General features: G+C 50.8%; 1 protein-coding gene across 2 annotated transcripts; it reads right to left on the bottom strand.

Annotated features, from left to right (window-relative positions):
• Positions 1-441: 441 nt before the first annotated feature.
• SLC25A45 (solute carrier family 25 member 45) lies at positions 442-13604 on the bottom strand. Of its 2 annotated transcripts, XM_031941402.1 has the most exons (6): positions 13325-13604; positions 12141-12184; positions 11774-11845; positions 10907-11092; positions 1113-1371; positions 442-923 (listed from the first exon to the last, which is right to left on the bottom strand). In XM_031941402.1, the coding sequence occupies exons 1-6, from the start codon at positions 13359-13361 to the stop codon at positions 655-657; spliced, it is 867 nt and encodes a 288-aa protein (XP_031797262.1). In that variant the 5' UTR covers positions 13362-13604; the 3' UTR covers positions 442-654. The 2 variants fall into 2 exon arrangements, with proteins under 2 accessions (XP_031797262.1, XP_031797263.1); XM_031941403.1 differs by having other exon boundaries at positions 11444-12184; positions 13325-13380.

The raw sequence follows: 13604 nt of genomic DNA, 5'->3' as shown, positions 1-13604 counted from the left end.
AATATAAGGAGGAGCTAGTATTCAACTCCTGTTAAGTGAGCCTTTATTTATTTATTACCTACCCCACACTTACCCCAACCTCTGCCAAAGTCATCGGCAATTAGGGGAGTAATGGGGACCTTGGGTTCCGACAGTGACACATCAGCTGTGGCAAGTCCTACCAGGCTAGCAAGGTGGGAATCCAGGGGCAGGCCGCCTCGTCCTCTGAGCTCAGGCCTGACCCCGGGCTAACTGCGGCAGCAGGAGTTTTTAAGCCACACGTGACAACTTCTGACAATATTCTCTTAAGTCCTAGGGGAAGGACCGAGATGTGAGCTGGTGGCCAGACCCAAGTAAGCAAACATGCTTCCCCAATCAGCTCCTTTTCTCAGGATCCTCAAGAGCTATGCCAGCCACCCCCACCCCCCACTGTACAGATAAGGAAACTGAGGCACAGAACAGTCTAGTTTGTTGTCTAGTTTTATGTTTGTCTGTGCTCCCCTCCATCCCAATCTTGATGGGTCACTTTTATCCAAGTCAACTGGAACCCGACTCCTGCCACCCAAGGAACAAGGATTTTTGCCCAGTTTAGGTAACGAGCAAACTGGCTGGCCTTCCACCACTGGCACCAGATTTGGGGAACCAAACTCAGAAATGGATGGGGAAACAGAAGACTCAGCTCAGGAACCGGAGGAGATGCTCGTAGCTGAAGAAGGTCACAGCGTTGACCGGAAAGGCCCGGGCACTGTTGAGGGTCAGTCCCCGGAAGAAGACACCGGGCCCTTCTTGCCGGGCGCTGCTTATCACACAATCCAGCAGCCCCCGGTACTTTCGCCGCTTAAGCCCATCCATTTGCATCCGTGATTTGACCACATCCATAGGAGTGGCTATGGTCCAGGACATTATTCCTGCAAAGCCCCCAGCCACCAGCATTGTAGCCGAGCCTGCAATCCAGAAATGGAGAAGAACCGTGAGAATTTCCTCCTTTGTACTCATTCACCTTCAAGTGAGGGCATCTAACCTTCCCATCCCATCGAGAAAGCATCCTTGGACATCCCCCACCCTCCAGTCGGGTTGTAAAAATGAGTGTTCGGCTCCTCTCCTCCCCTCCTTCCTACAGAGCCTTTACTCACCAGGTTCCTTGCTGTCCGAAGTAAGCCACCGACTGAGCCCTTCATAAGTGAGGAAATAGAGGCCCAGAGTGGGAGTATCCCTTAGCACCAGGGCCCAGGCTCCCCGAAATAAGCCCCGCGGGCCCTCCTCCTGGATGATGCTCCTGGCACAGTGCAGGGGACCCCTGTACTGAGGAGGGGCCACTCCTGGCCGAGTTCGGGGCTCTGTCTGGTTCTGCAGTCGAACTTTGATGAGGTCAAAAGGAGCCAAACAGTAGGCCTAGAGGGAAGCAAAGGAAACCAGTCGGGAGGGGAGACCAGGAGAGAGCAGTGTGCTGAGAGAACCGCTCACTCCATCTTTAGTGGAGCATATGAGGGAGACCGGGAGGAGTGAGTAGGAAGGTGCATGAGCACCCGTAGGAAGGTAACAGCCAAGTAAATGACTTCTCCTAAGGTAACACAACTGAACAATGACGAGTCTTCTGACCCCGAGTCTAGAGTTCTTCATACTTGAAGCCCTTGGGTATCAAACCCCTGACCCTTGGCCTCATTTAGCTTTGTGCTGTTTCAGTCGGCTCCATCCTAAAGGCTCCCAGTGACGGTCTTCCCGGCTGTAACTCCCAAAGTCTCAAGCAGCCCCTGTTGCACCTCTGAGTGTGGCCAGCAAGTGAAAAGCTTGGCAAATAGTGGTCCTAGACACCTTCGGTAGGAGGCTGGACTAGGGAAAAGGTTGTGGGAGCTGGTATCTTGGAATATTGAGGTTAGAGTATGGGAATCTCACCAGCCTGACACCAAAGTGAGGGAATAGTGATGGGGGCTTCGGGTGTCCAGACATAAACTGGAGCACTTTCTTGTTAGAATTCTTACAAGGTGCTAAATCACTGGAATTGACAGAGACAATTATCTAATTTAGCCTGATACTTAACAGTTCCTAGTTCACTAATGTACTTAGTACTTATTAGAGTTCCACAAGATTCACCACCTTTAAGAGACCATATATAAGGAGGAGCCCACTAAAGGACAAACCTACTAAGAGACAAGCCCACTCTCAGAGGCGGAGACAGATTCATTCCATATTTCTCCTCTGTGCTGGCTGGAGACTTGGAGGGAGCTAGAGGCTGCAGCTGGCAGAGGCAAAGGCTTAGCGGCAGGAACCAAGGAGAAAGATAGGCCTCTAAGAAAGTTAACCGGGCCCAAGGAAGGAGACAAGATTTAAAAGGAAACAGTAAAGGATTTGGACTTTAACTCCTAACTGACTTTGAGGTGATTATCACTTTGAACTGAAGCTAAGGCTGCCTCCAGAAGCCCCCCAAGAAACCTGCTCCCAGAGAACATTATATTTTAGAGAAGAGAATATTACACTTTCTGACCAAAACAAGACAACCAAGAGCTTTCTGATTTGCCTTAATGATCATTTCATCCTTCAAAAAGGGGCCGCCAAGGTGAAAACACATGTTGAACCTGATTCTCACTAACAGGGAACTGGTTAATAGGGTGGGAAATGGCAAGGACCTTAGTGGGAAGTGACTACTCCCTCCTAGAGTTTGTGAGAGAAAAAAGGGAACCCAGGCACATGCAAAACCTCTAGGTTTGAGGAAGGCAAAATTTTAAAAACATATACATAATAATAACTAGCGTTTACAAGACGTTTTAAGGTTTACAAAGTACTGTCCACAACTCATTTAACATTCACAGAAAGCCTGTGAGGTAAATGCTATTAGTAGACCATTTTACAGATAAATAAACTAAACCTTGGCCCATCACACAGTAAGGGTCTGAGATGGATTTGAGCTCCACTTGTTTTTCTGACGGTTGCTAGGGGGCGCAGTACTGTCACTCACTACGCCATCTAGTGGCCTAGTAGAAGCAAGGTCAGAAGATGATAAGTTCCAAATGGTCCTGTAACTTTAGTTTCAAAGACACTAAAGCTTGGAAGCAGCTGGGGCTGGCGAGGGAAGCTAGGGATGCCAAAAAAGGGGTAGGATGTGAGAACTTCTATGCAGATGGGACAAAGGACCCTGCTCCTTTCTCTGCCAAGGAGAATGTCCTTTGTGCTTAAAATGTCAGAACAAAAATGGCTAACGAAGATCTGAGAGACAAGAACTAGTCAGAGAGCACCTGGAAGCCCCTGATAAATCCAGATGAATGATCTATCCTTGCATCCTAAGGGAATGGGCAGATGGGATTGCCAAGCCCCATCGATGACGTGTGAAGGGCCATGGAAAATGGGAGAACTCAAGATGGAAGAAGGGCAAATGTCCGTGTTCAAAGAAGGGAATAAGTGAGCTTTAGGTAAGTGGGTTGACTTTTGATTCCTGGGGAAACTCCAGCCAAATCATTCAAGAGATGGCTGGCAGACATTGAGAAAAGGAAACTGTTTATACAGAACTTCCTCAAGGCAAGTCACACCAGATTGACTACATTTCCTTTTTTGTGACAGCTCGATATCTTGATTTTAGCAAAGCATTTGATAAAGTTAATTAAAAATCCTTGGGGAAAAGAGGAAGGTGATATAGGTTATTAATAACACAATTTGATGAATCGAGAATTAATGGAATGAGCAGAGAGAAATCCTTAATGGATCAATGTCGGTGAACTATGTAAGTCACAGAGGGCATTCAGATGGGCAGATGATACCCTTGATAACAGAATCAGCAATGTTGACAGGCTAAAATATTATTCAACAGACATAATGTCTTCCATTTGAATACCAAAAAAAAATCAACCACACAAGTACGAGGTTGGTAAGCTTCCTGATTAGACAGCAGTTTATCTGAAATAGATATTGGGGTTTTAGCAGACAGCAACCTCAATGTCAGAAGGCTACCGAGCTGTATGGGGAAGGACAGAGAAAAGGAGGGGAGGTATCCCACAGTGCTCTGCCTTTCTCCTACCTGGAGAACCAGAGTTAGCTCTGAACACCATGGCCTGTCAATAAGCTGGAGAGTATCCAAATGGGGAGTAAGCAGTGTTTATTAAGAGCTTATTATGTGCCAGTGTGCAAAAAGAGACAAGACACAGGCCCTGCCCACAAGAAGCTCACAGAGGAGAGACAATATGCAAGTAAATATATACAAACAAGCTCTATATAAGATAAATAGAAAATAATCAACAGAAAGATACTAGAATTAAGTGTTGAGAAAGGCTTCTTGTGAAAGGTGGGTCTTTTTTTTTTTTAATTTATTTAATAGCCTTTTATTGAAAGGTGGGTCTTAAAGGGAAGTCAGCAGACAGAGATGAGGAGAAAGGGCATTCCAGACAAGGACGAGAAGATGCCCAGAGTCGGGAAATAGAGGGTCTCTACCATGGGACAGCCGGGGGATGGTATCACTGAATAGAAGAATACAAGTTGGGGTAAGAATAACGGAAAGGTCGGAGGGGCCAGGTGAATGCCAAGCAGGACATTTTGTATTTGGTCCTGAAAGCAATAGGGAGTCCCTGAAGTTTCCTGAGTAGGGGGTGACATAGACCCATGTTTTAGGAAAATCATTTGGGTGAACAGAGAATGGATAGAAGGGGACAGAAATATTCAACAGGTCTCATCAGCAGCTCAGTGCTAGGTGTGGGAGGAGATAGTGAGGAGTTAGGGACAGAGATACCAGGATATCCAAAGACCCTGAGCTCCCGGCACCAGAGTCGGCTGATGGAACTGGGCACGTTTATAGCCTGGATCAGAGAGAACTGGGGTATCTGCCTTCAAATATTTAAAGGGCTGCCAGCTCTCTGATGGATTGGACTTGTTCCAATTGGCGCAGGGAACAGAATCAGGAGCTTTGGGGCTGACGCTGAAGAGGTGAATTGAGATGGTCCCCGCTCCCTGAGGGCTTGGAAGTAGAAACTGCGGCCCACTTGTCCAGGATGCCCCAGCAGACTCCTGGCTAGCACTGGATGGCTGCTGAGCTGTCCTCCTACTGGAGAAAAGCGGGGTTCTGGAACAGAGATGAGGGCTTGCAGCCTTGATGAGGCTGTGGGGGGAGGAGGCTTAGGTCCCAGCCACTCTAAAAATAATAATAAAGCCTCCCTGATGTAACACATGAAGTTTTGCCAAGGGTCTCCTCATGTGGGCCGGCCCCCCACCAGGTCAGGACACAAATGGATGGTTCCCATATTGCTGCAGAGGTTCGTTCATTGTCACACAAAACTCCTGCCTGGGGCCTTTGACTTGCTCTCTCCTTACCACCCAAAGGGCTTTTCTACTGAAACCTCAGGGACACCCCGAGAGGTTCTGGGACAGCCCAGGTTGGTAAATAAGAACAAAGTCCTAAAGGGAAGCAGTGACGTGAGGGGCTGGGGGAGGGCTTCTAATTGTGGGCCTGAGCTAACCCTGGGGTCAAGGGCTGGGCTGGCGGCTTAAGCCAGGATGGCCAATGGGACTGAGGCTTCTTGCAGGGGGGACTGATTTTTACAAAAACTTTAGCAGCCCAGTTCTCAGCCAGGGAGCAACAGGCAAACAGTAGACCCGAATATTGGTAGGTCAGCCTGCATCGCTGCCACCCCTTCTTCAGGCTCTCCCCGGCTGATACTCTGACACTACCCACATCTCCTTGGCAGACGGGGGAAGTTCCAGTGGAGCGTCAGGAAGCGCTGACTTCAAATCCAGCCTCAGACACTCACTAGCTGTGTGACTCTGGGCAGGTCACTCCCCCTTGTCTGCCTCCATTTCCCCATCTGTCAAAACATGCTGGAGAAGCAATGACAAGACCCTCCAGGATCTCTGCCAAGAAAAGCCCAGAGGGGGGTCAGAGTCACCTGTGACTAAAATAACTTGGTAACCCCAGCCAACCAGCCCCCTCCCCTGAGGGTCAGACCCTCCTTTAGCACCAAGCTTTGTTTTCACCAAGCCCTTCTCCTTTTCTTGGGGAATGCTTCATTCCCTGGGACTGGAGGGAAGGGAGCAGAGCGAGCAGGAAAGGGCATCTCGGAGCCTCTGTGATTTCTCTGCTAAGGAGGCCAGCCTATACTTAAGAGCCTAGAACACAGGGCAGATCTAGAGCTGGAAGGCATTGAGACATGCCTTCACTTTGGGGATGAAAAACCACACCCCAAAGTTACACAGGTAAGTCACTTAAAGGTTCAGGATTAGATTCCGGATTGGGGCAGGGGACCCAAGATGGCAAAGAGTAGACAGGACATTATTTGAGCTCTCCCCAGCTCGCCTCAGAAGCAACGCCTCTGAATGGATGTTGGAGTGCCAGAATCCACAAACATTCAAGTAATCATTTTTCAGCTTAAGATATCTTGCAAGGACTTCAGGAAAGGTCAGTCTCAACCGGGCAGGGGAGAACGTGACCGAGATTCCTCTGAGAGATCCAGCGTGGGGACACCCTGCACTTGGAATCTAGCAGAACGTTCGTAGGCAAAGTACAGCCGCGGTCACTACGTTCAGAAGGACAGTGAATCAGCAGGTCAGCAGTGAAACCTCCAATGCAACCACCGAAGGCAAATTGTGAGACCCCAAACCCCCGGTACTACATGCAGGACTTGGCCAAACCCAGTGGGAAAGCTCTAGTACAGTCGGCGAAAGGCCCCTGTCCCCCTGCAAAAGAAGCTTGGGACAACCTCCCATGTGCCCTAGGAGCAGAGTTCGACTTTGTAAAATGAGCACAAAAAGATACTATGGAGACAGTGAAGATCAGAATACAAACTCAGAAGAGGACAGCAATGGCAAAATGGTGGAGCCCAAAGCAAGATAGTAACTGGTTTCAAGCTCAAAAGGCTCTTCTGGAAGAGCTTAAAAAGGATCTTAAAAGAAAAAAAGAAAACTAATGGGTCAAAGAAATGAGATTTATGCAGGAGAATTATGAAAGTTTGGGAAGAAAAACCAACAGCTTGGAAAAGGAAGCACAGAAATTGACTGAAGAAAATAAACCTTTTAAAAAATAAATCTGGTGAAGTGGAAAAATAAAACAACTCCTTAAAAAATAAGAGTTGGCAAAATGGGGAAAAAAATTCACAGAACAAAACAACTCCTTTAAAAAAGTTCAACTGGCCAAATGCAAAAAGAGGTAAAAATGCTAATTGAAGGAAATAGTTCTCTAAAAATGCTAATTGGATAAATGGAAGTAAATAATTCAGTGAGTTATCAAGAATTGGTCAACAAAATTTCAAAAAATGAAAAAAATAGAAGAAAATGTAAAATGCCTCACTGGAAAAACAACTGACCTGGAAAACAGATCCAGGAGATATAATCTAAGAATTATCAGACTATCTGAAAGCCATGATCATGAAGGCCTGTGCAGCATAATTCAAGAAATCATCAAGGAAAACTGCCCTGATGTCTTAGAACCAGAGGGTAAAGTAGTCATTGAAAGAATCCACCAACCACCCGCTGTTGTCATTTGGTCACGTCAAACTCTTCATGACCTTATCTGGATTTTCTTAGCAGAGACACTGGAGGGGTTGCCATTTCATTCTCCAGTTCATTTAACAAATGAGGAAACTGAGGCAAACAGGATTGAGTGAGTTGCCCAGGGTCATCCAGCTAACTGTCTGAGACTGGATTTGAACTCCGGAACATGAGTGTTCCTGATTCCAGGCCCAGACCTCTTTCTACTGTGTCACCCATCTTCTCCCCCACCTACCATCCCTATTACTGCAGAGGACTCCACCTTCCTTCCAGTTCTCAGGCTTATAAACAGTGGTCTTCCTAGACTCTCTCACCACCACCAATCCCTCTCACATTCAAGCTGTTATCAAAGCCTGTCTGTTATCTTTGAAGCATCTTTAGGACCCCCCCCATTTCTGACACTGCCCCCACCCCCATGCAGGCCTTCACCCCCTCACACCTGGCCTACTACAATTTATGTCAGGCCCCAGATCCAGGAATCCAGCCTTGTTTCGGAGAATTCCAGACCAGAGGCTTTGGGGAGACTAAAGGTATGTACCCCCAGCCAGGCTAGGAATGAAGAGAAACTTGAACCTTTTGGGGGGGCATTAATCATTAACTTCAGCAAGCAGCCCAACCCTTTGTCATCACTGTGGACTGTGATCCTCATTAGGAATGAGAAATGTGGTGCAAAATAGAGATTTGCTAAAGGGACCCTGGGGATTGAGCTGGAGGACACCATGGATAGGGAAGATAGATAGGCTCAAATACATTGCTGGTTCCCTGAGCGCCAGTTTTCTAATCTGTCAAATGGGTACAATAATACTCACTGTCCTAGTATGGGAAAAAGCATTTTCTAAACCTCCAAGTGCTATCTATCTAAATGCTGGCTCTTCTACTCTGATCCCTTACCCAATATGCTCTACCAGTGGGAAGAGTCGGTGCCTACTCAGCATGGTATAGGACTCGGGAGCTTCTCCTAGCACACGTTGTTGCTGTTCGGTTGCATCTGACTCCCTGTGACCCTCTCTGGGTTTTCTTGGTAAAGACACTGCATTGCAGTTCCTTCTCCAGCTGATTTGCCAGATGAGGAAACTGAGGCAGAGTGAAATGACTTGCCAGGTTCACACAGCTAGGAATGCCAGAGGCTACATTGGAACTCAAAAAAGTAGGTCTTCTTGACTCCAGACCCAGTGCTCTGTCCCCGGAATCACCTCACTGAACATGGTGGCTCCTTAATAAACATTTATTGATGATGGGCTGGTGTTCTTTTGCTCCCAAAGAGCTCCCTCATAGAACAAGGCTCCCCGCCACCCCATCCCCAAAAGGCTCATGAGACGAAGAGTAAGCACAAAGACCAAGTTACCTAAGTTACTTAATGATTAATATGGCACCACCTCTCCTCCCTGAGATCTGTAGAACTAAGTGTTCATTAATAAGTCAGGCTGTCAGCAGAGCCAGGAGGGCATGGGATTAGGGCAAGGAGAGGAAGGAGGTCAGGGGAGTGTTCAGCAGTGCCTAGGGCCTGGTGCTGGCTGGGGGGCTATCAGTGGCGCAGGAGAGAGGGTCCTTAGTCTAGAAGTTAGTTTAGAGTGGGCTATATATAGCTTTAGACTGCCCGGTTCTTTAGGGTTCTATTTGACAATTTAACTTTTTAAAGACACATTTATTAGGCACTTACTGGATGCCTAAGTCCTGGGCTAAGTGCTGAGTGTACAAAGGCAAAAATGAAAAGATGAGTCCCTCCCTGCCAGGACCTCCCACTCTCTTTGGGAATACAACCTACACATAGATAAGTGGGTACAAGATGATTTGGGGGGAGAGCAAACACCAGTACCTGAGGGGAATCTGGATGGGGTGGGTGGAGGGGACACCCAAGGTGCATTCTGGGCCTGGAGGTGCACGGGTACATGCCCAAGGCCAAGGAGCACAGTTTAGCTGGAACAGAGTGTGTGGGAGGGAGATGAGTAAGAGAACTAAGTCTAGGAAGGCTGGCTCAGCCACACTGGGAATGGACTTTTAAAACTGACCATTAGATCATAAGCTTTTTGTGGGTAGAGACTGTATTTGTACCCCCAGGACTTAGCACAGTGCCTGGCATACAGCAGGTGCCCAATAAATGTTGACTGGTTCACTGAGCAATTTACTTTTTTTTTTTTTTTTTTTTTTTGCTGAGGCAATTGGGGTTAAGTGATTTACCCAGGGTTACACAGCCAGGAAGTGTTAAGTGTCTGAGGCCAGATTTGAACTCAGGTCCTCCTGACTTCAGGGCTGGTACTCTACCCACTGCCCTGCAGTTTACCTTTTATCAAGGGGGAAAGCAAAAGCTACTTAGAGCTCCAGAGTCGGAGACAGAGCTGGGCAGATGCCGGCTTTAGGAAGATCATCTTGGCAACTGGATGGAAGGATTGGAGAGAATAAAGCACAAAAAGGGGAGCCGAGTGGGGGACGGCAGCCACTGTCCAGGGCAGGAACGTCTGGCAGCTAAGGAGACAGCACGGGAGAAGGGAGAGTTGCCCAGTCCCCCCAGGGTAGCAAACCCCCTCCCTGGAAGGATGGCAATGCCATCAGGGAAAGCAGGGAAATTTGGGAAAAGGGTGACCTGCTGAAGGCAGACCATGAGATGGCAAAGGGTCACCCCTAGGAGATGTCCATCAGGCAGTGGGGGGGAATGGTCAGGAGTGGGGGGGTCTGACTCCAGAGAGAGCTGATTGGAGGGGGGAACATGAGGTCACCAGGAAGAGCGTGTGAAGGGAGAGGAGAAGAGGCTTCAAGTAGCATCCAAAGGACACTCGTGGGTAAGGGTGGGAAGAGGATGATGGGAGAAGACGTCAGAACAGAGGGCATCCCCAGAGTAATCTCACAACTCTTTCATTGTACGGATTAGAAAACTGAGGCCCAGGGAGATGGGGCACCGGCCCTCTGATCCCAAGGCCCCTCGCTGCTCCCACTACTCCAGAACCGTGAGTCCAGAGCGCCCTTGCAAGGATCAGGAGGTCCCACCCCAGGACGTCAGACTGCCAGGATGTGGAAGATTGTCTTTGGTCACCCCGCTTCCCTCCCTGCCCCATTCCCTCAGAGCATCCCACCCCGCCCTCTGACCCCTTTGGGGCGCTCCTCGCCCCTACCTCGTCCAGACCCCAGGCCTATGCAGACCTTCAATTTGACGGGGACTCCAAGGGGCCGACAGGTGCTAGAAGCTGGGACATTTCTACATTCGGTGGAAGGCTTTGGGGTCTTCTGTACGAGGCTGTTGGGGGGCTCAGGCTGCCTTCCATTGAGACACGGTGACTTTATCTACCAGAGAAGCAGCCCTGGGGAGGAGCTTCCCTCTTCTGATCCCCATGGGGATGGCAGCATGGGTAGGTAGGGCAGGAGTCGTCCCCAGGCCTAGGTCCTGGCCCGAGGAAGGCCCAGCCACAAGCTGTGGCTGCCTGGGGGTAGGAGAAGTCCGGCCCTCCCTGGTGGCCAGAATGGGGGTCCCGCTTACCTGCACGAACCCCGCGATGCTGCCAGCCACAAAGACGTAGCCATAGTTGAGGGGCTGGGCCTTCCGCTCCTGGGGGGAGGTGGAGCTGAGCAGGAGCAGGGAGTTACTGTAGGTTCCAAAGAGCACGGAGTTGACCATGGCCACGCTGCCAATGGGGAAGCTCATCCCCTTAAAGAAGCCCAGAACCTGCGGGCAGAGAGAGGGCCAGGCCAGGGCTGGCGGGGGGCCCTGGCGGGGGGCTCACAGGGGCCGCGCTCTGCTCCCCATCATTCGTTCCCTTCTTCCCACGAGCATTCAGACGCTGAACAAGGGGCTGGGCACCAGAACCCCAAGCCAAGTAGCCCCTGCCCCGCAAAGGTTGACATTCTATAGGGACTCGGAGGCCAGGAGAAATCCTGAAGGCCTATAACAGTCACCGATTGTCACAGACAGTAACCCCTGAGCCACCTGTCCAAATGCCCTCCTTCTGGAAGGGAGCAACCTGGGCCCAGCAAGGGAGAAGAGTAGAGGAGGGGCCTGGGCCTGGGACTCACTCACCCCCTGGATGCCCCCACACAACCTGCTTGGAGTTCTGTGAGCCTCAGTTTCCTCATTTGTAAAATCAAATGGCCTCTAAGGTCCCTTTCAGCAAAACTCGGACTGTGTGAGCCTGGGAGATCAGACGGAGGCAGAGCCGAGACCCAGGACCGTGTCCGAGCTGCCCAGCTGGGGTCTTGCCTCTCGGAGCGCTTCGCCTGTGGCACCTGCCCCCCACCCCCACCATCCCTGCCTGGGCGCAATGGGAGCCGGTGCCTGGGGGAGGGAGTGGGAGATGAGACCTGCTCCTGCCCAAGCTGCCCCCTCCTTGGGAGAATCAGGGCGTCTTACTGACTCCCGGCGGTATGTCTTGATCACACAGTCCATGATGCCCCGATACGTGTTCTGGGTCTGCAGCCGAACCTGGGGGCGGAGGACACGCCGGGATCACCACTGGGAGGTGGAGGGAGGACGGAGAACTTGCTGCGGGGGGGAAGGGGGGGGGCGAGGCTGTGACGGGGAGCCTGCGGCTGTCCCCCACAGTAAATGGGCCCCCCCATTGCTATTTGTGCTCCCCAGTCAGGAACCACCAGGGGCAGGAGCTGCTGCTTTGGAGGCGGGCTTCTTGCTGCACGGATGGCTTGGGAATCCGGCCCTGAGCTCAGGCGTTCCAGATGTTCAGCCCCTGCTTCCAGATGTTGCCCACGGCTTTTCTCACCTTCACTGTGTCTATGGGGTGTCCCAGCATCAAGCCCGCAATTCCTGCAGACAAGGAGAAAGAGCTCGGCCACAGGCCCTCGGCCGGACCAGGGAGTCCCCCCTCAGGGGAGAAGCTGCTCCCTCCTTGCCAGGAATCTCAGAGGGCATCTTCCTCTTCTCCAGTCTAGGGAGGAGCCGGACTCGGGGGCGCTCACCTGCTGCCTCTGGCTCCCAGACTGGAGACCATCTGGCCTCCCCCACCCCCGGCCAGCATCGCTTCTTCAGAGGCCGGGAGAAAAAGCAAGGTTTGTGAGCAAGAGATTTGGCCTTCCAACCACTCAACCCTCCTCTCCCAGCCAGAGGCTGCTGTATTAGGCGGGGAGGTCGGAGGTGGGCATCTCAACCCCGAAAAGCCCGGGGAGGCAGACCTGGAAAGTGCTGTTGCCTCTGGGCCCTGGGGAGGTTTTAAGGGAACAGATTCCCTTAATTGCAGGAGTGCTGAGCTCTATTGGGAAAGCGGGGAGAGGGCCCGGGCACTCAGGGATGATGCCCACGGCTCGAGGTCCAGCCTCTCTTCCCCAGCCCTAGAATCCACCTAGACTGAGCCCTGGGGGCCACTAGGGACAGGGCAGCCTGAGAGGCCATCCAAGCCAGGCTGAGCGAGGATCAGGAACGGAAAAGTGGCCTCCTTGCCCTCTGGTCCCCACAGCTGTTTGACTCAAAGGGTACCTGTGCAAAGGTGGGCCATCCTCATGTGGCACTATGAAAGACAAGAGAGGCAGGACAGGGGGCTTTCTCTAATGGTGGCGCAAACTGTTCATGTGTCCGGAGACGGGGAATCAAGATAGCACCGTGACCTAACCGTGGCATGTCACATGGACTCTGGCCTTGGTCACAGCCCTCACCATGTCTGTTTCTTCTCTCTCTGATGTCTCTCTCTCTCTTTCTCTGTTTTTCTCTTTCTCTCCTTTCATTCTGTCTCTCTCTCTCTTGTTTTCTCAATCTCTCTTCCTAACTCCATTTCTGTTTCTCTCTCTCTCTCTCTGTCTCTCTCTCTCTCTCCTTTCTTTCTATCTCTCTTGTTCTCTCAATCTCTCTTGCTAACTCCCTTTCTCTGTGTCTGTCTCCCTCTTTCTCCCATGCTCCATGGGGGAACACCCCACGGAAGGCTACCCTGACACACCAGAAAGAAAAACTTCTCACCAGAGATCCAGCCAGCCACAAACTCTTCCACAGGCATCGTCCGAGGCACACGGGGCCAGGAACAGGGGGCTCTGGCAAGGGGGAGAAGTTGGCCCAAGTGTAACTCGGCTCCTCTCCCAGGCCTGAGCTGATAGCTTCTCACTAATGTTTAAACCTAGATGCAGGGGGGTGAGAAATGGCTCAGTGCCCAGGCCCAAAGACCTTGGAGGGAGGGACAGATCCTGGATAAAGTGCAAGAAGAGAAGCAGCAGAAACCGAAATGTTCTCAGAGGCGGGGACG

Source organism: Sarcophilus harrisii, chromosome 6 (assembly GCF_902635505.1).
Source record: "Sarcophilus harrisii chromosome 6, mSarHar1.11, whole genome shotgun sequence".
Classification (NCBI taxonomy): domain Eukaryota; kingdom Metazoa; phylum Chordata; class Mammalia; order Dasyuromorphia; family Dasyuridae; genus Sarcophilus; species Sarcophilus harrisii.
The sequence above is the reverse complement of the archived record's forward strand: the minus strand, read 5'-3'. Positions and strand labels throughout refer to the sequence as shown.